This window comes from Colletotrichum godetiae (assembly GCF_030913485.1).
Source record: "Colletotrichum godetiae strain CBS 193.32 chromosome Unknown BDP55scaffold_12, whole genome shotgun sequence".
Classification (NCBI taxonomy): domain Eukaryota; kingdom Fungi; phylum Ascomycota; class Sordariomycetes; order Glomerellales; family Glomerellaceae; genus Colletotrichum; species Colletotrichum godetiae.
This window is the reverse complement of record NW_026851260.1, coordinates 818,205-839,874: the sequence shown is the minus strand read 5'-3', so window position 1 is coordinate 839,874 and position 21,670 is coordinate 818,205. Positions and strand designations below refer to the sequence as shown.

The 21,670-nt window shown below is 54.9% G+C and overlaps 9 protein-coding genes across 9 annotated transcripts; 7 read left to right on the top strand and 2 right to left on the bottom strand.

The window, feature by feature from the left end:
• The first annotated feature begins 446 nt into the window (after positions 1-446).
• On the top strand, positions 447-2,022 carry BDP55DRAFT_657769 (casein kinase II beta 2 subunit). Its single transcript, XM_060574430.1, has one exon. It carries the CDS (start codon positions 551-553, stop codon positions 1,844-1,846), a length of 1,296 nt encoding a protein of 431 aa, XP_060432061.1. The 5' UTR covers positions 447-550; the 3' UTR covers positions 1,847-2,022.
• A 178-nt stretch (positions 2,023-2,200) lies between these two features.
• BDP55DRAFT_629955 (uncharacterized protein) lies at positions 2,201-4,318 on the bottom strand (the record flags this gene model as incomplete). Its single annotated transcript, XM_060572091.1, has 2 exons — positions 2,201-3,781; positions 3,803-4,318. 2 exons carry the CDS (start codon positions 4,316-4,318, stop codon positions 2,201-2,203), a joined length of 2,097 nt encoding a protein of 698 aa, XP_060432060.1.
• A 423-nt stretch (positions 4,319-4,741) lies between these two features.
• On the top strand, positions 4,742-6,362 carry BDP55DRAFT_657767 (MaoC like domain-containing protein). Its single transcript, XM_060574429.1, has 3 exons — positions 4,742-5,257; positions 5,318-5,366; positions 5,422-6,362. Exons 1-3 carry the CDS (start codon positions 5,138-5,140, stop codon positions 6,180-6,182), a joined length of 930 nt encoding a protein of 309 aa, XP_060432059.1. The 5' UTR covers positions 4,742-5,137; the 3' UTR covers positions 6,183-6,362.
• Positions 6,317-8,507, top strand: BDP55DRAFT_67222 (CAP-Gly domain-containing protein). The gene is made up of 3 exons (XM_060575518.1): positions 6,317-6,677; positions 6,740-7,133; positions 7,189-8,507. The coding sequence occupies exons 1-3, from the start codon at positions 6,506-6,508 to the stop codon at positions 8,372-8,374; spliced, it is 1,752 nt and encodes a 583-aa protein (XP_060432058.1). The 5' UTR covers positions 6,317-6,505; the 3' UTR covers positions 8,375-8,507.
• A 59-nt stretch (positions 8,508-8,566) lies between these two features.
• Positions 8,567-10,157, top strand: BDP55DRAFT_692450 (uncharacterized protein; the record flags this gene model as incomplete). Its single annotated transcript, XM_060577116.1, has 2 exons — positions 8,567-8,608; positions 8,736-10,157. 2 exons carry the CDS (start codon positions 8,567-8,569, stop codon positions 10,155-10,157), a joined length of 1,464 nt encoding a protein of 487 aa, XP_060432057.1.
• A 771-nt stretch (positions 10,158-10,928) lies between these two features.
• On the top strand, positions 10,929-12,639 carry BDP55DRAFT_657764 (aldo/keto reductase). The gene is made up of 2 exons (XM_060574428.1): positions 10,929-12,368; positions 12,581-12,639. The coding sequence occupies exon 1, from the start codon at positions 11,331-11,333 to the stop codon at positions 12,318-12,320; it is 990 nt and encodes a 329-aa protein (XP_060432056.1). The 5' UTR covers positions 10,929-11,330; the 3' UTR covers positions 12,321-12,368; positions 12,581-12,639.
• A 118-nt stretch (positions 12,640-12,757) lies between these two features.
• BDP55DRAFT_606819 (WD domain-containing protein) lies at positions 12,758-15,456 on the bottom strand. The gene is made up of 2 exons (XM_060571121.1): positions 14,984-15,456; positions 12,758-14,932 (listed from the first exon to the last, which is right to left on the bottom strand). Exons 1-2 carry the CDS (start codon positions 15,104-15,106, stop codon positions 12,971-12,973), a joined length of 2,085 nt encoding a protein of 694 aa, XP_060432055.1. The 5' UTR covers positions 15,107-15,456; the 3' UTR covers positions 12,758-12,970.
• Positions 15,457-15,684: 228 nt separating this feature from the next.
• Positions 15,685-16,756, top strand: BDP55DRAFT_657759 (ATP synthase subunit E). The gene is made up of 3 exons (XM_060574427.1): positions 15,685-15,957; positions 16,116-16,305; positions 16,423-16,756. Exons 1-3 carry the CDS (start codon positions 15,934-15,936, stop codon positions 16,494-16,496), a joined length of 288 nt encoding a protein of 95 aa, XP_060432054.1. The 5' UTR covers positions 15,685-15,933; the 3' UTR covers positions 16,497-16,756.
• A 597-nt stretch (positions 16,757-17,353) lies between these two features.
• On the top strand, positions 17,354-20,474 carry BDP55DRAFT_578870 (oligosaccharyl transferase STT3 subunit). Its single transcript, XM_060570802.1, has 5 exons — positions 17,354-17,666; positions 17,798-17,821; positions 17,880-18,554; positions 18,605-19,757; positions 19,808-20,474. The coding sequence occupies exons 1-5, from the start codon at positions 17,540-17,542 to the stop codon at positions 20,076-20,078; spliced, it is 2,250 nt and encodes a 749-aa protein (XP_060432053.1). The 5' UTR covers positions 17,354-17,539; the 3' UTR covers positions 20,079-20,474.
• Positions 20,475-21,670: the final 1,196 nt, after the last annotated feature.

Sequence of the window (21,670 nt, the reverse complement as noted above, 5' to 3'; positions counted from 1 at the left end):
AATAGGTCTGATTTGGATTGTTCAATGTTGTTTCCAATCATCATCGCAAAAAGACAAAAGAAACCAGGTGAACTCTCGTGAGAAGGAGTAAAATAAACTTACCAATTGAATGCCCCCCAATGCCTGCCAGTCGCGCGCCTCGCAATGGCAGGCAGAGGGAAAGGCCTTGGTGATTGACCTTGTTGAATATGGAAAAGAGAAGTCTGCAGTAGTTGGAAGAGCTTCGCGGGAAATTTAAAGGAAAGAAAAAAAATCCAGAGTGGGGGTCCTACCTCACGAGAAGGCGCTAGCTACCTTTGGACTAGAGCAAATCCCGTCCACAGCCGTGCTTGTGGCGGTGCATCCGGCAATCTGAGTGGACAACCTCAGGTGGCGAAGTCTATCTTATCGCCTCCCTCCTTATAAGTGCTCCCCGCGATCTCCCGCCCTCCCCCAGGTCTCCCTCTTTTCCCAAGGACATAGCTTCAAGCACGACACTGTTCGACTCATTCTTGACGTCCCCTTCACCGGTCGTGATCTCCTAGGAGTCACTCCAAACAAACCCGCCAAAATGTCTGCCGCGGGGGGTATATGGGCTCCAGCAGCCCTACGCCTCCTCCGCGTGGGCATCACCAGAACCACCAAAATGATACGAACCAAACTCGCAAACGCAACCCGCCCAGCCGTCCAAGGCGAGCTCGCACACATCCCCATTCGCACGACCCCGACCGGCCGACAGCCTATCCACCCGGCTGCTCTCCTCCGGCAGAAGCGCGCGGGACGTTGGTACTCGACCCAGAGCATCAACAATACTGTCCGTCGATGGATCTCTACCAGCGGCGCCAACGCCTCCGGTAGCACCGGCGGCAGCGCACGCTTTAGCAGGGCATCGTTCCCGAGCTCAAACACCTCTCGCCGCGTGGGCCAGATGACCGGCCGCGCGCCCTTTGCGAGCACACTCCGACCGAACCTTACCGGCGGCGCCATCGCCCGGACCCAAGGCGGCTACAGCGTCGGCGGCGGGGCCCGCTACTTCTCGCACACGCCCGCCGCGCCTGCGCAGGTGATGCAGAACGTCTCCGTCGCGATGCGCGCCTTCTGCCTCTCTGGCCAAAAGGTGCGCTACGACGGCCTCAACGCCCGCGGCGACAAGCGCTACCGCGCCGTCTCGGAGCTCGAGCAGGCCGCGTACGTCAAGATGATGGGTGCCGCCCGCGGCAACCCCGGCTCGTTTGTCGACTTCCATATCAGCCCCACCGTCACGGCCCTCAGCCCCCTGGCTGCCGCCGCTGCTGCGGGTTTCACCTCCGCTAACGCCGAGGCCCCCACCACCACCCTCAACGAGGATGGTTTCCTCGACGTCCTGTCCATTGACTTTGCTCGCGCTTTTAAGGACCTTGCCGTCGTTTTCGCAGACCTGAAAAGGCTTGCCATCTTGGGTGATTTGCCCGTCACGATGGAAAAGAAAAACGTCCTTCGGGTGCGATTCCCTGGAGTCGACGCCGAGACTGTCGAACGATTGTGCGATGATGCTGGCGTTCAGCGTGGTATCGTCGGCCAAGACCCCGATTTTGAGATGGAGAATGGCGTCCCGATGGCGCTTCAGTTCCCGTACGCCCCTGACGATGGTGTCAAAACCATTACTTCGCCCGGCGGTTCACTGCGGTCTCTTTCCGGCATCGATGTCGACCTGGAAGAGGCGTTCATGGATGAGATGGAAGAGCACTCTTGGATGTCAGACCCCGAGGGATACGAAAGCTTATCACCTACCCCGAAGACCAGTGAGGACTGCTCCGATGGGTACGAGGGACTGGAGGGCATCTACAGATTCTTGGAGGAGTGTGACCGTAATAAGGGTCGATTTTAAGGATTGGGTTTTCCTGTGTTTTATCAATGGCTGAAGCCGCAGATGGGGTTCTGCGCGATGTAAGGATCTACACTCTTTGTACAGTAAAATGAGACTCTGGCCTCACAAAATGGCCGAGCACCGAAATGAAATTTCCTATATCCACATTCAGACCGAGTCAGTGTTCACTGGTGCATCATCACATGATATGTGTCTTATTTAATGTATCTTGAATTATCCTCATCTCCTATTGATACACTGAAAGTTTGTTCCGCAAGCCTCAGACGCATCTGTCGATATCAGGATCTGTGATGGTGCTCGTTGCGCAAGGCTGCAAGGCAATATAATCTACATCAGAGGGTTGACGGCCGATACTCATTTCTTGTACTCCAAGCCCACAGCCTCGTACCAGCTCTTCTTCTCTTGCTCGAGCATTGCCCTATCCTCCTTGAGCACCTTCTGAAGCTTCTTGGCTCGCTTGGGGCTGCCCAGAAGCGCAGCAAGATCGCTCGAGGTGCGAGCACGTGGAGTTGCCGTCTGGGCAGCGAAACCCGCACAGTGAGGGCTCGCAGGGATGAGAGGCTCCTTGGTTTTCTTGGGTCTTCCTCTCTTCTTCTGGTCCTTCTTGGGAGGGGGCGTCGGAGAGCCCTGATCAACCTTGTGCGGAGTATCAACCTTGCCAATGGTCATGGTCACACTCTTCGTGTCGTCTTCATGACTCTTGTTCTGCTTCTTGCGCGATCCAGTAGTGTCAAGAACCCAGACCTGGCCACCTGCAGATTTCGGCGACTTCTCACGAACGAAGCTAGGCCCAGGATGCTGAACACTATGTGGCTTCAAGTTCAAGAAGGGGTTGTAAGGCGTATGGCCAGTTGTGCGAACGAAAGATCCCCGATTCTCCGGAGTGGCTGGAGGCAACGGAGGATGGATGCGAGTAGGCCCCTTCAAAGCTGTACCGGGAGACGACGTCGCCTTCTGGGGACCATCGATGGAGGACTTGATACCCTCGGTCTTGTCAGGCATGGTGGCCTGCTCATCCTTCTCGGCGATGGAGAGCGACTTGCTTCGCAGTTTCTTTTTCTTCTTACCCTCGATGATCGTAGGCTCAGCGACCGTTGCATCGTGGACCGATTTGTCTGGCTCAGCATTGGCCTGACTCTCCTTGACGATAGTGTTGTCCGAGATACGCCTCTCCTTCTTGGATTTGTTGTGTTTCGCGAAGGCCACGGGGTCCTTGGCGCCCTCACTTCCGGGGCTAGCTTCAGCCACTTTGAGCTGCTCGTGTTCCTTGACGTCGTCGATGACTGTAATAGTATGGGCGAACTCTGCATGCTTGATCTTCTTCTGCTTCTCCTTTCTCTTGTCACTCTTGGTCTCGTGAGTGAGCACAGGCGTGTCCTTCTCCTGGAAAAGTTCAGGAGTGAGGACAACCTCGGGACTGTGGTCTTGCTCCTCTTTGCCGATTTCAGCGACAGCATTGGAATGAGACTTCTTGTGCTTCTTCTTATCCTTCCCTCCCTTGACCTCAGTGAACGGAGAAGATGCATTATTCTGAGCTTCGGACTTCTGGTGACTGAATGAAGTCTCACCGACGTCAGCTTCGTCTCCATGGTCGATAAGGTGAGCTGTGGCCGACTTGGACTTCTTCTTTTTCTTCTGTCCCTTTGCGAGATCAGCACCGTAGCTAGTGTTTTCGGCATGTTCAACATTGCTGCCTGAACTGGTCTTCGGGGCTTCGTCTTGCTTCTCGGGCTTCGTCTCGTCGAGTGAGATGCTCTTGGACTTTTTGTGCTTCTTCTTCCGCTTGGTATCGCCGTCATGCTGACCCTTTTCGCCCTGTGGCTGGGTATCATTGCCACCATGTTCGTTCTTCAACTTCTTGGAAGACTGGTGGGTATCATCGTCGCGCTTTCGCTTCTCTTTCTTGGTACTGTCAATCACCGCGACATCCTTGTCCTTCTAGGACTTGGTGCTGACAGCGTTCGGCACAAGAGGACTAGCACTCAGATCATCATCGAGGGCGTTGCGGTTATCGTCATTCTCGTCTTCAGAATTTTCGGTGTCCCATTCAACGAAAGAAAGGTCGCCGTCTTTCGATTGGTGCTTGAGTGCCTCGCTTGAGGTGCTGGGTTCGTCTCTCAATTTCGACAAGAGGTTCTTGAGTAGGTCGACATCGCGGGCTCTGGCGCCCGAGGGATCCATGTCCAGCAACTTCTGTCTGTCATCCAGAACTTTGGTTTGACGGCGGATGAACCTTCTTTCTCTGGCCTTCTCGCGGAGTGAGAGCTGAAGTAGAGAATCTTGCTGATACTGGGCATCGCTGGATTGACCGTGGCGCTCCAAGGCCATCGTCATCTTGCTGTCCACTTGGCCTCTCTTGCGGATTAGATCATGGACGGTCATTTCCAAGATCCTTCGAGTGTCTTTGTCGAAGGGCTTGGCCAAGTCGAGCCCGCGACTCTCCTGTAGCTGCGCAAATTTCAGGGGCGCCATCGTCACTTCACGTAAGCCTTCACGAGCAACTCGGCGCTGAAGTGGAAATAAGTTGGGTAACCAGTGAAACGGTTGCTCGCTTGACTTGAGATGGGTAGAGTGGTGCGAAAAAGAAGTTTTTGCCAGGTCAAGGATGGGAGCAAACCTGGAATGTGGAAAAGTAAGTGGAGGAGGTACCTAGTTGAAAGGGCCTGCAGGTGAGGTGAAGGAAGGAGCTCCCGTCTGTTCAGACGGGAGGGCAGGTGAAGGAAGGCACCTTCCACCCTTCGAGAGCTCCCATCCCGACCTCCACTGGAGGTAGGTGGTCGGAGTTGCCGCCTGCCGACCCCCGACGCTAAGCGGCAGCAAAGAAGCTCTGCACCTCTAGAAAATCGCAACGGAAGCTTCTTCTTGCTTCGTGATGCTCTCCATCAACATGAACCGTGATCGCCTAGATTAGTGATACTTGAGAGGAAGCATTCGCACTAGCCTCCTCTAGGCCCTGCCACTCGCGGCCCTAGATCCCGAAGTCGAGATCCGGGGTAAAGCCCAAGATGGCGCAACTCCACCCCCACATTTGAACCTCGGCATTGGCGGCCTGGGTTTCACTGCCACTGGAGCTGCCCTCTCTGTCCGGTTAGCTGCCCGGTTAGCTGACCATAAGCCACGCCGAGGGCAGCTTGGCCATCGCTTGTTAAAACCGTCGCGAATTCCCCAGAGCTCGGCCGAGGTGCAACTCTACTCAGATCTCCCCGCCTTTTCTTTTCCAATTGCAATTCAGACTCACCTTGTATCGTTAGCTGCACCTACACCATACAGATTTCTACAGAAAACTTCACAATGAGCGGCCCCGGTGTTGGATTCGAGTACCCTCGCCAGCCCGTCTCCTGGGTCAAGCGCGATGTGCTGCTCTTCGCGAACACCGTTGGTGCTACCGACGACGAGCTTCATTTCCTCTATGCAAGTTTTCTTCTCTCGCGGGGCATTTATGGCTCTTAATTGCTGACCGTTTGCCAACAGGAACTTCACCCCAACTTCGCCGTCTTCCCTACCTACCCTCTCATTCTCAGTGAGCTACATCACCTCAATGGATACTACGATCAACCCAGCTAACACCGAGCCAGCATTCAAGGGCGACACCCAGGAGGTAGTCGACTTCTACGCTGCCCAGAAGGCCGTCCAGATCCCCAACGTTCCTTCCTTCGATGCCCGCCGCGTCGTCGACGGCCAGCGCAAAATTGTGCTTAACAAGACCCTCCCCCCAACCTCGGCCGGCAAGAAGTTCGAAGTCCGAACCAAGGTTCTCGGTGTTTACGACAAGGGCCGCCCGGGCTCCGTCGTCGAGACCCAGACCGACTTGGTCGAGCTCCCCAGCAACGAGGTCTACGCCAGCGTCATTACCAGCAGCTTCTACATCGCTCAGGGCAACTGGGGCGGCCCCAAGGGTCCCGCGACCGAGAACTTCCCTCCCCCGAAGGACAAGAAGCCCGATGCCACCTTCTCTCAGGCGACCAACAAGGAGTCAGCACTCCTCTACCGCCTCAATGGAGATTACAACCCTCTACACGCGACCCCCGAGCCCGGCAAGAAGATGGGCTTCCCTGGAGCTATCATGCACGGACTGTACTCGTGGAACTCAACCGCCCACGGCTTGCTGAAGGCCCTCGGTGGCAGTGATCCTGCCAACATCAAGGAGTACCAGGCACGCTTCGCCAGCCCCGTCATGCCCGGCGACAAGCTGGTGACGGATGCCTGGAGGACAGGCGATGTCAAGGATGGATGGGAAGAAGTTCGCTTCCAGACCAAGGTCGAGGGCGGAAAGATCGTTCTTAGCAACGGTCGCGCACTGTTGAAGGTTGTGGAGTCTCCCAAGTCGAAGTTGTAAAATAATGGATTTTGGATGAATTTTCGGAACACATTTATTTCAGATTTAAGCACAGCATTCATAACGCATTTTAAAAACTTCCATTATAACAGTTCTTGGGTTCTTCGCTACCATGTGGTTGTTGGCATGGTGGCGTTCAGTAGTGTTCACCCCCACTAACAATTTTGACCTTCTGGGAGCTCCAGCGAAAGAGCTCACTCACACAAATCTCATGGATCATTCTGCTGCCTGCCCACTACAGCACCGAACCAAACCAAGTGCGCAGAAAATGCGTGCGGCTTTGCAGAGATTTCAGCGGTGACGACAACTAGCTAAATTCTAAAATGTCGTCAAGTAATTACATCGGTCAGCGACTATCCTACGATAATGCGCTCTGCACTGTCCGCTACATAGGGCCTGTCGCTGGCACATCAGGTACCTGGCTCGGCGTAGAATGGGACGACACCGGACGCGGGAAACACGACGGCCAACATAAAGACGTCCGATTCTTTACATGTACCTCATTCCACCCGTGTGCCGTTGCATCAAGGGCCAAGTTTCTAATCTGTGTCTCGCAGGCCTCTCAAAAGCCCCCACGGCCGCCTCATTTGTGCGGCCAACCCGCCGCGCCGACGCTGCGCAAAGCTTCGTCACCGCGCTGCACGGCAAGTATGTCTCTGAGGCGGTCGCGAAGCGCGAGGCTGAGATTCAGATTGTATTCTTTGGTAAGAAACCTGCTGAGGAGGTCGGCTTCGACAAGATTCGCAAGCAGCTCGCGCGCGTCGAGGATTTGACCATTGTGATTCTCGATGGGACACGCATCCAGTTGGATGTTGTGGACGGGGACAAGAGCATCAAGGAGACGAGCCCCCTCATCTACGAGCTGGATCTGAGCAGAAACCTGTTTGAGGAGTTTGATCAGGTCATCAAGATTTGTCAGGAGCTGGACGGCTTGAAAAGCTTGAGACTGAAGTACGTTTGTGGCTATCCTTTGCTTTTGATCGGCTTTGACTGACTTTGTCCTCAGCGGTAACCGCTTCCGAGTGATCGAGACGGAAGAAACGCAGGCTTTCGCAAAGATCACTGAGCTAGAGCTTGAAGAGACACTGCTGGACTGGGAAGCTCTTTGCGGCCTCGCTCGCAAATTCCCGTCTCTCGAGACTTGGAGCTGCAGCTTGAACCAGTTGACCGTGTTGCCCAGCGTCTCGTTCGGATCGCTCGCCTCAACCCTCACGACCTTGGATCTCGAATTCAACGAGTTCACATCATTCTCTGATATCGCGGCTCTGTCGTCCCTTTCGTCCCTCCGCAACCTCCACCTCAAGGGCAACAATATCACCACCATCTCCTCTCCGTCCGGCCCAGTCCCAACATTTTCTTCGAGTCTACAGTACCTAGACATATCCTACAACACCGTGGCAAGCTGGGCCTTTGTAGATGCCCTCCCCACATCATTCCCGGGCCTCACAGCTCTCCGCTTCGCCCACAACCCAATCTACGATCATCCGGACCCAGATGCTGCCGGGGGAGATAACCAGACAAAGTCCACAGACGAGGCATTCATGGTGACCATCGGCCGCCTCGCCTCCCTCAAAGTCCTCAACTTCACAGCAATCTCAGCCAAGGACCGCGAGAACGCAGATATGTTCTACCTCTCCCGCATCGCCAGACAACTCGCTTCCGTGCCCGAGGCCGCTGAACCCGAAGTCATTGCCCAACACGCCCGCTACAAAGAACTCTGCGACCTCTACGGTGCACCGGACGTCATCCGCCGTGACGAGATTAACCCTACCTACCTCGAGGCCCGTCTGATCACCGTACACTTCACCCACGCTGCAGCGGCACGTTCAGACGGCCAGGGCCAAGGCCGGGAACAAGTGACCAAGACGGCCACGATCCCCAAATCGTGCGACGTTTATGCTGTCAAAGGCATTGCAGGACGGCTGTTTGGTGCTGAGCCCCTGCGGCTGCGTCTGGTGTGGGAGACTGGCGAATGGGATCCAGTGGGCGGGTTCGATGAAGAGGAGAATGCGGATGATAGCAGCGACGAGGAGGACGCTGCGGCGGGGAGGAGCGGTGAGGGCGCTGCTGGGGCACAGGAGGCGAGAGGGGGGAGATGGGTCAAGAGGGAGGTTGAGCTTAGGGATGGGCCAAGGCAGTTGGGGTTCTGTGTGGATGGGATGGATGTCAATATCCGCGTGGAAGATAGGTGAAATAAGCTCGGCGTAGCCCCTTGAGTGGTCTCGCGGGATTATGCATATAGATTGAGGCTAGACTGCGTACTGGTTTTAGTTTGTAGCGTCTAAGGTAGATTGCGTGGCATTCCGTTTGCTGCGTCTGTACAAGAGACATGGGCATATACGCATGCTGCCGAGCAGAAGATTGCAACAAACAGAAAGACTGCAATGAGACAAGCTAGAGCTGCCAACAGAAATATGGACTTCATGGTCTCGCCTCCTCTTGATCTTAAACAGCCTCATGTTCCCGTTCCCCAGATTGAACCCCGTTAGACGTCTTCAGATTAGTACATACCCAACCATGCCGCCCAAAGTCACGAATCTCACTACCTTCAAGACGGCCCCTGGCGACACCAAGAAGGGTCTATCTCACTCGATTCACAGCCCGCAAGCAGACGATGGCCCTCAGATACGACCAACGCACTTCATAATCCGCGAAGGCAACCCCGGGGCCATCGTACCCGTCATACCAGTCGACCTGCTCCCGGACTATGTAACCATCGTCGGCCTGTCGCGGACGCTGACCATCAACGACACCACCGGCATGTCGAACCTGGGCACATTCGCGAAGCCGCAAGGCCACTTTCAGCTACAGTTCGTGTCTCCAGCGCATGATCGTCCCGCGGGAGAACGTCCTGTGATCCTGGATGCTGGTTGTCTTCTCGAATCTCAGCGGTCTGGGTCTGACCTTGCAAAGATTGGCCAAGGAAATGGCAACCAGTCTCATATGGCCAAGCGCACTGGAGTCCCTGTAGCTTCAAAGTCAGCTATCTCACAGTCGACCCCCAGAACATTGTCCGCCAAAGCCCCTCTCCTCGCCCCTTCTCCTCCGCCCCGGGTTCTCGACTGGGCCGAAGACGACACGGACTCGGTCTCGACAGACGACTTCTCCTCCGCCGAGCTCTCCGCGCCAGACACCTCGTCTAAGTCCTCTTCCGGCTCCAGAGACAATCGGACACCTTTCCGACGAGTCCAGGCCCCGACCTCGGTTGTCATCAAGGAGAAATCAGATGCCGAGATCGCGGAGCGCATGCTCGAACTCGGCCACGCCCAAAAGCACGCCGCCACCCGCAACCACCACCACCATCCCGCCCAGGCCCCGAAGACGACGGCAGCGGCGGCGTCGTCGTCTCACACCAGCAACGGTAGCACCAGCACCACCGCCGCCGGAGTCCCAAAGCCTACCCCTCCCAAGCTCGCCGCAGGAAAGCAGAAGGTCGTCCGTCCAGACGGCAGCCTCTGCCGGCACTGGTGCCAGACAGGCCAATGCAGCTGGGGCGCCGAGTGCCGCTACACGCACCAGATGCCCCTGACGCTCGAAGGGCTCGCGGACGTCAACCTGACGGAGCTGCCGTCCTGGTGGCGTAAGCAGGCCGGCTTGCCTGCCGAGGGGACCATTGACCCGCGCATCTTTGCTATTGCCACCGTTCCTGCCACCAGGTTGAAGAAGAGCAGCAGCGGCAGCAGCAGCAGCCCCTTTCCGACGATGCTGGGTGGCGTGAACACTGCTCCGCCGCCGATGATGGCTCTTGAGACCTCAAAGAAGGTTGCTAAGGTGAAGCCGGGGAAGGCGGAGAGGAGGATGGCGAGGGAACTTCGAGGCGTGCCGTTTGGGGTTGAGGGGGCGCGGGCGAGGATGAAGTCGTCGTCTGTTGTTGCTGTCGGCAGTAAGAAGAAGTTGAGCTTAGGTAGGCTGCAGAGTCGGACGATGGAGGTTCAGCAGGTTGACGAAGTCGTTGAAAAGCTTGTTGATATTTAATCCTAGCTAGGTCAACGTATCCTAAGTGTGTACCTGTCTCTTTTTTTGATAGACTTGGTCAGGAATTAGACCCATTGATGAACCACTCGGTCAGTGCAACGCCATATAATATTCTTCTCTTTCGAAAGCCAACTTTTGGCAGGTAATACGTCAGGCTCCGTAGATCACTCCTTTCAAAACGCCGGCTGTCGACGGCGCAATTCCCATATTGGAAATGCCAGAGGCCGTTGGTAGGCTTGTTTGTAAGCTTGTCAAGCCCGGTGTCTGACCTGTTTCCAGTGCATGAATGGCCCAGAGTCACCGGTGTTAGGAAATGGACTCGCGGATGAGTTTTCCGACGCTTCATATTGAAGCCGGACTTGCGGAATGTCCGTTACGCTGCAATGCACCGTCCAGTGTGTCATCCTTTCGGCATAAAACAAATCGGCAAAGTGGCCCTACGATCACCGCGCGGGAAGGAATATAAGCATCTGACAGCATGAGATGGGCCGTAATCTCCAGCGGCGCATGCTTACACTAATACTGACTGGTCGATCGGACTGGGGTTACGTTCAAGTTTGATAATGTAAGCGGCTTAAGTCCAGCCCACGGTTCCAAGAAGCAGCGAATTTGGCACATTTCCGACCGATCGGGAATCGAGGGTTGTGGTAGATGCTAAATCCGTGACTTCTTAACCCCGTCCAGCGAATGACAGCGTGCCAAGGCAGAGTTGAGAGGCACGTCGTCCAGTGTAAGGTACCTGCGCAAACCACCCCCACACCACTACTCCGTGGATGTCAAGCTTCCATATGGTGCTATGGTGGGGGTGTAAAGTATCTCCGCGTATTCGTCATTGAAGGTAGGACCGCTACGTGAAAGCGGTAAACCGTACTTTGCACATGGGGATAGGTAGAAGGTAACTCTTAGCTCCCGTCTCCTCTTTTCCAGTGACATTGGTGATATCATCTCGAAGCCTTCGATGCCATCATATAAACGGTAGACACCCACCTACGAGTCCTGAGCTTAGGTTTGCTGGACACCATTCTCGAGTCTCGATATCCACTACAGCTCGATAGCTCGATAACGGCACCAATACCCCGCAGCTCAAGTCTGAAGTCTCAAGTCTCAAGAATTATTCAGCACCAGCGATATTTCTTTACATTTTCACAACATCGCCAAAAGCCCTCAAAAACGATGCCTCAGCTCAACGGACAAGACGTCGGCCAGATCGGCTACGGCCTCATGGGCCTCACATGGCGGCCCCAGCCCTGCTCAGAAGAGCAGGCCTTCGAAGCCATGCGCACCGCCCTCGCAAACGGCAACAACTTTTGGAACGGCGGAGAATTCTACGGAACCCCAGAGTACAACAGCAGCACCCTCCTCGAGCGCTACTTCACAAAGTACCCCGAGGACGCCGACAAGGTCGTCCTGAGCATGAAGGGTGGTCTCATCCTCCCGCAGCTGAAACCCGACGGCTCGCCCGAGGGCGTCCGCCGCTCCCTCGACAAGATCCTCTCCCAGCTCGGGGGCCGCAAAAAGGTCGACATCTTCGAGTGCGCGCGGCGCGACAAGAACACGCCCCTCGAGGTCACATTTGGGGTCATTCAAAAGGAGTACATTGACACGGGGAAAGTCGGCGGTATCACACTCTCCGAGGTCTCGGCCGCATCCATACACGAGGCCGTCAAAGTCGCCAAGATTGTCGGCGTCGAGGTCGAGCTCAGCTTATTCTCGACCGAACCCTTGACCAACGGCGTCGCCGCCGCGTGCGCGCAGTACGGCATCCCCCTCATCGCCTACTCGCCCATCGGCCGCGGCATGCTCACGGGCGAGGTCAAGACGCTCGACGATATCCCGCAGGGCGACATGAGGCGGCACATGCCCCGCTTCCAGCCCGACACGTTTGGTATCAACATCAAGCTCGTCGAGCAGGTCGAGGAGCTGGCAAAGAAGAAGGGCGTCACGCCGGCCCAGCTCGCCATCGGCTGGATCGTTGCGCTTTCAAAGAGGCCTGACATGCCCGAGATCATTCCCATTCCGGGTGCGACGACAGCGGCGAGGGTCACGGAGAATGCAAAGCTGGTGGAACTTACCGAGGCGGAAATGGCAGAGATTGGCGCGACGCTGGCAAAGTTCGAGGTCGCGGGTGGCCGCTACCCCGATGGTGCTCCCGTCAACACCTAAGACATTTGCGTAGCGTGTAGAAGAAGATATCAAGAAATCTAGTCATATCTTTTGTCCAATTGTCAGCTTGACCGTTTCTGGAAACGTAGACTAGAAGTATTGAATGAAGAAAGCTTCGAGAAGCAGGCTCAGTGTTGCTAAGTAGGGCGAAGATTTTATCCACAGAACGACCCGGAGGTCTTCAGAATTGCAGAATTCTTTTTTGATCATCATCGTGCCGTTGGTGTCAAAAGTGAAAAGAAAATAACTGTATAACTTACCCTTTGTAGCCCGAACCTGTCGGCGTTGCAAAGAAAAAATCGTTGGACTTCGGTGAGATGGATGGAGTGTAGAAAAAAGTTCGTGTCTGGGCGAAGACATTTATGTACCCGATGACTAAGCTAACGATCCTCAATTCCCAGGCGGCCAACCGAGGCGGTGGATGCTTCCGGTTTCCACTTGCTTGACGGATACCTCAAACTAATGGCTCTTTGCGCATAGCAAGTATCACAGCGGATTCATGATGAACGGCGCAGCGGATGAGGTCTTCAAGAAGTAAATTTTTAGGCTCAACAATAACACGGTATCAGGGTATACAGCAACGCGCCTTTTACCAACAAATCGAATATAGTGGCTCTCACCCCAGAAGGTACACGAAAAGAAGTTGGCTTCTACACCATCGCTCCGTTCAACCCGTGAGCCTCAACCCTATTGACCAGCTTCTTCACATTTGTCCACTCCTCCGCCTTGAGGTCGTCTCTTCCGCCCAAGCCAGAGGCCACCTCGAACACGGTCAATACTCCGTCGATACCTCCCGTAGCCAGACGCTTGCCCTCAGAAGGCTCCCACACAACCTTGTTCAAGCTCTTGGCAAGCATCGTTCTACCATCCTTGCGAGAGCTCGGGGAAATTCTTGCCACAGGCTCCTCGGTCTCCACTGTGATGTCCCACAGCTCGAGCCAGCCTGCACCGTCAACGAGGGCAAACACGCTGGGCTTGATCGGCGACCATTGTGCATCATAAACTACGTCTTCTCGTACAAAGTCAATGAGTGGTGAGACCGTCGGCTCAACACCTGCAGTTGATGTCGCTGCAGGTGCGCGAACCTTCCACAATCTGACACTCCAGTCAAGAGACGATGAAAGAACCAAGTCACCGAGATCCACCGGGCCGCGCGCAGGATGGAAGTCCACCGACATGACCGGCGCCGTGTGTCCCTTGTAGCTGACACGGGCATCAACTCCAGCCTTTGCGCCGGCTCGATCGTATCTGTGGCAGGGGAAAATAGTGCCCTCCTCACTGCCAACGAGGAAAAACGTAGGATCCGTTTGGGGGAACGCGAGGCAGGTCGGGCTAATGTCGTCCAACTTGTATCCAGGCGGCGCCTTGAGCTCCAACAGTTCTTGCGGCTGGGCGAAGACGTCCATGCTCCAACCGCAGACCACACCGTCCGTCGAGGTTGAAATGATGTTATTAGCGTTTTGAGTACCCACGATATCTACAGAATAGATGGGATGTGTGTGTCCGTATCCTGTAAGTGGCGTCTTCTGGACGGGTGCCGATTTTGCTCTCATGTCCCACAGCAGTACTTGACCGCTGTAAGTGCCGCCGATAATGAGGTTTTGGTGGTAAGGGGAGAATTTCGCTGTGAGAACATCGGACTGTGCATGGAAAACATACTCTGGCCTGTCACGCAGAGCCAAGCTCCAGACTTGGACCAGACCGTCCGGCTCGTGTGGTGCAGTTGGATTTTTGGTATACGATGCCAGCATTAGCTCCGAATGATGATGTGAAAAGTCGATACTGCTGATCATGCGTTTCTTCGACCATCTCTCATCGAAAAACTGAGCGACCTCTTTGACTCTCCGCCGACCCTTGCCACCAACGTTGCCGCTGTCATCGTCATCGTCATCAACGTCCTGGCCTTGGAGGGCGTAGTCCGTGAGGATATCGTACTCCTGGTCAAGAGCTCTCTCGATTACTTTCGTGGATTTCTCTAGGAACTCAGAAAAGTCGGGGGCACCAGTAACGGCCTCCAGCTCCTCGGAGGTAAGCTTGCGCATGGGATAATTCGCCTTCGCCGGCGCGTCGCTCGGAATCACACCATCCTTGAGCAGATCCAGCGAGGCCTTAAGCTCCTCTTCCACCTCCTTTCGGATGTCCTGTCGCAGCTCTTCTTCGCGATCCCGCTGTCTTCGACTCAGCCTCTTGCTGGGCGTCGATGTGATGGGAGGGATGTCTTCGTTGTCGGAGAGCGATTGGGCTCTGGGTCGGGTTGGCGAGGTCCATGCTTCGGCCGTTTGCACTCCCTTACTGTATGAATGCACTTCCTTGACAGGAGATGGAGGGACTTCGTAAATAGTCGTGAGTGGTGCCGTCGTCAGACTCAGCTGTACGGGTGTTGCTACAGGAGCTGGAGCCGGAGTCGGCTGGCCATTGGCGGGGGTTGCGAATTCCGATGTGGCAGTACTCAACTCTCCTGCGCTTAGGACGCTGTTGGGCCGGCTACCCCTACGTGCCGGTGACGCAGCTCCTCCGGTCGTGGATCCAGGTCGACTTTCTCCCACCAAGCTATTGATCAAGCTTTCGATGTCGCGGCGGTTCTCGGCTCGGCCTGGGATGGGGGAGACCAGCTATACAACACATCAGCAGACTGTGCCGGTAAAGGGACCGGTTCATCTCACGTCGCCTGGGCTTCCTGCACTTTGCCGGCTTGCTGTTGTCTGAGTTGCACGAAGCTCTCTCTGTCGCTTCAGCTCCGCGAGCTTAGCCTTCTTTGCGAGGATTTCATCTCTTCGCTGTTGCATTTTGTCTTCTCCTTAATCCCATCGCGGGACTGGCCGACTGTGTGGGTGGATTATCGCGGGGCAGATAGGCACTAATGTTGCAAAATCAGGTAGGTAGGGTCGAAGGATCGCAAGTGAGTCGGAGTGCCGGGTGTAGAAAGTCGAGGAGGAGCCGGCTTTTTGTTGACGATGTCGGATACCTGTGACAGCGTTTGGCAACGGCAGCGACGTTTGGTTTGATGGGGATTCCCTTTCCATGCGCGTTGTCCCGTCGCGATTCCAGAGGGACCCCTGTTTGGATTCAGGTACAACTTCAGCTAAAATGCTGCAGAAAGATACCTCGGTGGCCCCTGCATTAAAGTTGACCTCCCGGTCCCCATTTGCCTGATAGCTTGGTGGACATTTCCACCGAGTTCCTAACTAACCTTGCAAGGCAAGTGACGCACGTGATTGTGCCAGATCGGCAAAGGGTCGGCAAAATTGCGTCGTCCGTAGCGGCATTCGGTCGCTGAGGTAAGGAAGGCCTCTGCGGCACAGCGGCTTGGTGCAAGCTTCCAGCCCAGTCAGCATGGCGACGGGCGCTGGGCGCGGGCAAGTGGTGCTGGGATGGTGTTCCCGTCCGAGCTCCAGACGCCCGGGAGTGACTTGACTGCCAACTACTGGAAAATCTGCGAGTTTTCCCGAGCATATTTTCAACCTGGAAAACCTCACACCCTGCGTCCCCTAACGTAATTCCCTCGACAGAGCTCCGAAAGGGTCAATTGGCAGCCATTGTCAACCCGCGCACTGTCCTTTCCATCGTTCGCTCCCTCTCGAAAGCAGTCGCGCAATCCAGGCAATTGTCCACAATGTCTTCCTCCTCAGGAGTTAACGTACGTCGTGTCCTTCGCCCTCTTCCGCATCCTGCGGAGCACCCAGCCACCTTGTCTCCCTAAGCCGACGACCCTCCATCGCCACGCCAATCGACCATGAGCATCGAGCTTGCGCTTTCGAGATTATGAACAGCCCGGCTGATTGATGGATTTTATAGGTGCTGAGATACACGGCCCTCGGCCTGGGTGTGTTCTACGGCTTCACACATCAGCGATCGATCACAGCAAGCCAGAAGGCTGCCGCTGCCACGAAGGAGTACGAGCGCAAGCAGAAGTTGATCGACCAAGCCAAGGCCGAGTTTGCAAAGAAGAGCCAGCCCGTCGCGACGGCGGCTGCTGATGCTGGAGGTGCGTTCCTCCCTCGATAAGACGTGGCGGATTTTTGGACGTCGCGATTCACGCCCGTCACTTCTCGCCCTTGTCGGCGGCTCCCGTAGATCACATGAAGACTGACATCAGCCACAGCCAACGTCGACCCAATGGACCCCAAGTTTGACCTTGAGGCCTACTTCAACAACCTGGTGAAGCAGAACCCGTAGACTGGATAACGAGTGGGGGAGGGGACGGCTTGCACAACGGATAGACAGGGTCAGGATTGGGGATACGCCTGCTCGCGGAGAACACGAAGAGTCTTAACAAGGGACGAATAATCTGGTCTTTCGGCAGCAGTAGGTGCATGGTAGGCACCACGACCGATGTCACCGCATAGACATTTCCTTACGTCTGTTTACCGGATGTACATGTGTACAATATGCTCAACTAGATGACAATTCCAAGGAACGAGCCATTGGATTCCATCAATTACTTATTTTCTTGCGCATCACCTCCCCACTCTGCGAACCTGAGCGGGATCTACAAGCCTTGATAATTAACACATGGTTCCAATGTGGTCTGCAATGCAGTTGAATGCTGCATTCCCTGACAGTGCCGCAATTGATTCTGGGAGACTGGTCCACGGTAGTTGTAGCTGCACGATGGCCGAAACAGTCCTAACCATCAAGATTCCGCGGCTTCCTCTCATCTTAGAAGGTAATAGAGGGCGGGCAGCCAGTTGGAGACTTTCGCTGCTGACACAGGTCGGATGGCTCGTCTGATGTGCAATCATCTCTCCCGGGGCAGGATGACCATTGATCAACTTTAGACCTACACGGAATACGTCGAAGCTGCGAAGATGGGCCAAGTGCAATCATTGCCCATGACACATGCTGAGTCTCTCACTGTACGAATCAGACAAGCAATCTGTATCTGCCTTACTCAAGGCCGGGACCCGGCACTGGCCCGGCCACCCCGGGCGGAACGGGATCCCTTAGCCCGGGACAATCTTTGTCCGATGCACGTGACTCCACCTTTTCCAGACTTACGCGGAAGCCACGACTTGGCTGCTGTCAACGGGACACACCACTGAACAGGTCGGCTCTCCATGGACCGTGCACGCTGCCCCTGCACCACCGATTCAGGTGCATAAGCTCCAAGCTGTCCTTCTCGGATACCTTGCTGTGAGACAGAAGGTCGTCGTCGCCAGCTCCATTTCGCAACCTTCAACCTACACGGCCACTGCCTTTCTACACCAAACGCGGCCACAATGACGGCCCAATCTCTTGGACCCCTCTCCGGAGGCAGCAAAGAGAACACACGAACTGTCCTCAGAGTCACCATCTTGTCTCTGATCGCAGCTGCCGCTGTCGCTAGTCGTCTTTTCTCTGTCATTCGTAAGTGCCCCTCGACACGTTGCTAAGGGTCTCCTTCCTACCATCACCAGCACCAATTGATGGTTGGATCGGAAGGCGTTCATCGCGATCCTCCTCACCGCAAAGAAAGCATGCTAATCCAACTTGTACAGGCTTCGAAAGTATCATTCACGAATGTTGGTCTCTTCCCATTCTACGTCCTTTCCTCCTTACCCGAAACTAATAATCTACCAGTCGACCCCTGGTTCAACTTCAGAGCAACCAAGTACCTTGTGGCCAACGGATTCACCAAGTTCTGGGACTGGTTCGATGATCGGACATGGCATCCTCTCGGTCGGGTTACTGGAGGAACACTTTACCCTGGTCTCATGGTGACCAGCGGCGCCATCTACCACGCACTTCGAGCTCTTACGGTTCCCGTCGATATCCGCAACATCTGCGTTCTTCTGGCGCCAGCTTTCTCCGGCCTTACCGCATATGCCGCCTACCTCCTTACCAATGAGATGACCACTTCGCCCTCAGCTGGTCTGCTTGCGGCCGTCTTCATGGGTATCTCCCCTGGTTACATCTCCCGATCAGTTGCCGGCAGTTACGACAACGAGGCCATCGCCATTTTCCTTCTTGTCTTCACCTTTTACTTGTGGATCAAGGCATTGAAGCTAGGCTCCATGCTCTGGGGTGCTCTTTGCGCCCTCTTCTACGGTTACATGGTCGCCTCATGGGGTGGCTATGCCTTCATCACCAACATGCTTCCTCTGCATGCTTTGACCTTGATCCTCATGGGTAGATACAGTGCCCGTCTCTACGTCAGCTACACCACTTGGTACGCTCTGGGTACATTGGCTAGCATGCAGATTCCCTTCGTCGGCTTCCTGCCTGTCAAGACCAGCGAGCACATGCCCGCTCTCGGTGAGTGAAGACGTGAGAGCTTTGTATTGGTATGAACTAACACGCGCTAGGTGTCTTTGGCTTCCTGCAGCTCGTTGCCTTCATCGACTATGTTAGAGGAGCTATTCCCAGTCGCCAGTTCCAGACCTTCGTCTACACCTTCTTGGCTGCGACATTCGGTCTTGCTCTCGCTGGCTTGGTGGCCCTGACATCGTTCGGATACATCGCCCCCTGGGGTGGTCGTTTCTACTCTCTCTGGGATACCGGCTACGCCAAGATCCATATTCCCATCATTGCATCAGTCTCTGAGCACCAGCCTACCGCCTGGCCTGCTTTCTTCTTCGACCTCAACATGCTTGTCTGGCTCTTCCCCGCTGGAGTCTACCTTTGCTTCCAGAACCTCCGGGATGAGCACGTTTTCGTCGTTGTTTACGCCCTCTTTGGCACCTACTTCGCTGGTGTCATGGTGCGTTTGATGCTCACTCTCACTCCTATCGTGTGCGTTGCTGCGGCTATGGCGGCATCTCAAATCCTCGACACTTACATGGTCGCTAAGTCCCCCAACCCTGAGGACTTCAAGACCGATGAGGCCGTCGAGGGAGCCCCCAAGAAGGCGGCCAAGCAGAGTGGACTTAAGTCGACCAGCAAGCCGGTCGTTGGTATCTACACCTTCCTTTCCAAGGCCGTCGTTGTTGGTGGCATGTCCATCTTCTTGCTCCTCTTCGTGCTTCACTGCACCTGGGTCACCTCGAATGCCTACTCTTCGCCCTCTGTCGTCCTTGCGAGTCGACTGCCCGATGGAAGCCAGCACATTATTGATGATTATCGCGAGGCTTACCAGTGGCTGCGTCAGAACACCAAGGAGGACGCCAAGATCATGTCTTGGTGGGACTACGGCTACCAGATTGGTGGCATGGCTGACCGTCCCACTCTCGTCGACAACAACACATGGAACAACACTCACATTGCCACTGTTGGCAAGGCGATGAGCTCTCGTGAGGAAGTCAGCTACCCCATCATGCGCCAGCACGAAGTTGACTACGTCCTGGTGGTGTTTGGTGGTCTGCTGGGATACTCCGGTGACGACATCAACAAGTTCTTGTGGATGGTCCGCATTGCTGAAGGTATCTGGCCTGAAGAGGTCCAGGAGCGCAAGTTCTTCACTCCCCGTGGAGAGTACAGAGTCGACGATCAAGCGACCGACACCATGAAGAACAGCTTGATGTAAGTAACAGATCATCCTTGAGTTTGAGATCCTGCTAACAATTTCGTAGGTATAAGATGTCTTACTATAACTACAACTCGCTGTTCCCCGCTGGTCAGGCCCAGGACCGCGTCCGTGGCGTTCGTCTCCCGGATGTTGGCCCCAAGCTTGACACCGTTGAGGAGGCTTTCACCAGTGAGAACTGGATCATTCGCATCTACAAGGTCAAGGATCTTGATAACGTTGGCCGTGACCACCAGGCCGCTGCAGCCTTCGAGAGAGGCCAGAAGAAGAAGAAGGCCATCAAGAAGCGCGGCCCTAGAGTCCTCAGAGTTGACTAAGTAAAGGGGGTGACAAGCCACTCCGAGGATGTTGCCTTGGGAGTGCCTCTCAATTTCATTGTATTGGGACAGGGATAGGTGGATCTAGATTCCACATGTAGACACAAAAAGCACGCTTAGGCGAATGTACACTACTTGATCATGATTCATTTGGCACTCTTGCAGGCTACCATGACTGTCAATGTGTTCCTGAGAGAACTAACGACCGACTGAGGCATCTCTGAATCCTAGAGCTGACGTTGCCCGGACTCTGAGTAATTAGGGCAGGTGAGGCAGGTACGATGTGAGCATATGCCATCTTACCTCAAGAGGAACTCTCGTGATCTGCAGATTTCTAATACATCCAGTCAGGTGATTACAAAGCTAGAGATCTCCAAAATACTACCATTTCCTTCGTTAACCCCTTTTTTGTTGCCACCGCTGAGCCAGCAAGCCTCTTGTGTGTATTTCACTGCGCGTGAAGAAGGCCTCAAAATTATCTTCGAGCATCCCTGGCTTCACCTCTAGCTTTGAGCCGACGTCGGGATACTCTCATAGTAACAAATGCTAAGTAGAAGGAAAACTCCAGTGCTCAGGAGAGGTTACCTAGGTAGTACTGAGAATACACGGCAAGACAGATGAGTACGTACCTTTCACTTTTCCTCTAAGCCTTGTGGCCTGAATTCGATTCCTTCCGTGAGTGGTGCTTGAAACTTTTGTCCTGGGGAAGAAGCTCCCTTAGCGTTGTTTTCATGGTGTTGCACCTTCCTCACCTCCGCTACACTTCTCCTTCTGTGGCACCCATTGCTTTCCTTTGAAAACCTCAACTTCCTACAACTTGCTTACAGACGCCCCATCCCAGGATATTGCGGACACTACTGGAAGCCACGGGAAATTCTACGAGCATGGCACCCAAGGAGAGGCCTCTTGCTCCGAAGGGAGGAGGAACAGACTCCTCTTGGTATCGCCGTACGAGATTTCCATCCATAATTTGATTCGAAAACACTGTGACACTGACGTTTATAAGCAGCGGCACGCAACGACACCCCTCGTCTGACTCGCCACCAGCCGTTGGATGATCAGTACGAGCGCCAAATACGCCCTGTCGGAGCACCTCCTCGAAGACGTATCAAGTCCAGCCGCGCTTCTGGCCGTTCCAAGGGGATTTCGCAGTCCGAGTCGACCTACTATGATGTCTGTTCGGCCTCACAACGCTGCCAATCTGTCTGCTGTGATTCGTCAGGAGATGGGATTGTCACATCCTCCGTGTATGAGAGCGCGTCGGCAGCTTTCAGCCAGAGCCGGTTTCAGCTCACTCCTGAATCGCAATCGGGTTATCAGGAGGAAGTGACTTCTCTTGCACAGCCTGCAGTACTCCGGCAAGATTTTGAGACGGAGACCTCGGATAGCACCATGACTGTAGTCACCCACGAAAGATCGTGCCGTGGAAAACATGCGTCGCATCATCATCGCCAGGATACCAGACGGGACACCAAGCGCGGCAGAAACGAAACATCTTGCGACTAGGCGTCCGAGATTGCAGTTCATATTGACGACAACACCGATGGTTTTTATTGCTTGGGCTGTGGCATTCGCCGATCTGACGAGCAACA

Excerpts from the sequence above, each read along its gene's own strand:
- BDP55DRAFT_67222 (XM_060575518.1), top strand. The coding sequence starts at position 6,506 with ATGTCGTCAAGTAATTACATCGGTCAGCGACTATCCTACGATAATGCG. Across the intron at positions 6,678-6,739 it reads AGACGTCCGATTCTTTACAT|GCCTCTCAAAAGCCCCCACG; the intron begins GTACCTCATTCC and ends TGTGTCTCGCAG. Across the intron at positions 7,134-7,188 it reads TTGAAAAGCTTGAGACTGAA|CGGTAACCGCTTCCGAGTGA; the intron begins GTACGTTTGTGG and ends CTTTGTCCTCAG.
- BDP55DRAFT_657764 (XM_060574428.1), top strand. The coding sequence starts at position 11,331 with ATGCCTCAGCTCAACGGACAAGACGTCGGCCAGATCGGCTACGGCCTC.
- BDP55DRAFT_578870 (XM_060570802.1), top strand. The coding sequence starts at position 17,540 with ATGACGGCCCAATCTCTTGGACCCCTCTCCGGAGGCAGCAAAGAGAAC. Across the intron at positions 17,822-17,879 it reads CGAAAGTATCATTCACGAAT|TCGACCCCTGGTTCAACTTC; the intron begins GTTGGTCTCTTC and ends ATAATCTACCAG. Across the intron at positions 19,758-19,807 it reads ACCATGAAGAACAGCTTGAT|GTATAAGATGTCTTACTATA; the intron begins GTAAGTAACAGA and ends ACAATTTCGTAG.
- BDP55DRAFT_657759 (XM_060574427.1), top strand. The coding sequence starts at position 15,934 with ATGTCTTCCTCCTCAGGAGTTAAC. Across the intron at positions 15,958-16,115 it reads CTTCCTCCTCAGGAGTTAAC|GTGCTGAGATACACGGCCCT; the intron begins GTACGTCGTGTC and ends TGGATTTTATAG. Across the intron at positions 16,306-16,422 it reads GGCGGCTGCTGATGCTGGAG|CCAACGTCGACCCAATGGAC; the intron begins GTGCGTTCCTCC and ends CATCAGCCACAG.
- BDP55DRAFT_606819 (XM_060571121.1), bottom strand. The coding sequence starts at position 15,106 with ATGCAACAGCGAAGAGATGAAATCCTCGCAAAGAAGGCTAAGCTCGCG. Across the intron at positions 14,933-14,983 it reads GTGCAGGAAGCCCAGGCGAC|CTGGTCTCCCCCATCCCAGG; the intron begins GTGAGATGAACC and ends TGTGTTGTATAG.
- BDP55DRAFT_657769 (XM_060574430.1), top strand. The coding sequence starts at position 551 with ATGTCTGCCGCGGGGGGTATATGGGCTCCAGCAGCCCTACGCCTCCTC.
- BDP55DRAFT_657767 (XM_060574429.1), top strand. The coding sequence starts at position 5,138 with ATGAGCGGCCCCGGTGTTGGATTCGAGTACCCTCGCCAGCCCGTCTCC. Across the intron at positions 5,258-5,317 it reads ACGAGCTTCATTTCCTCTAT|GAACTTCACCCCAACTTCGC; the intron begins GCAAGTTTTCTT and ends GTTTGCCAACAG. Across the intron at positions 5,367-5,421 it reads TACCTACCCTCTCATTCTCA|CATTCAAGGGCGACACCCAG; the intron begins GTGAGCTACATC and ends ACACCGAGCCAG.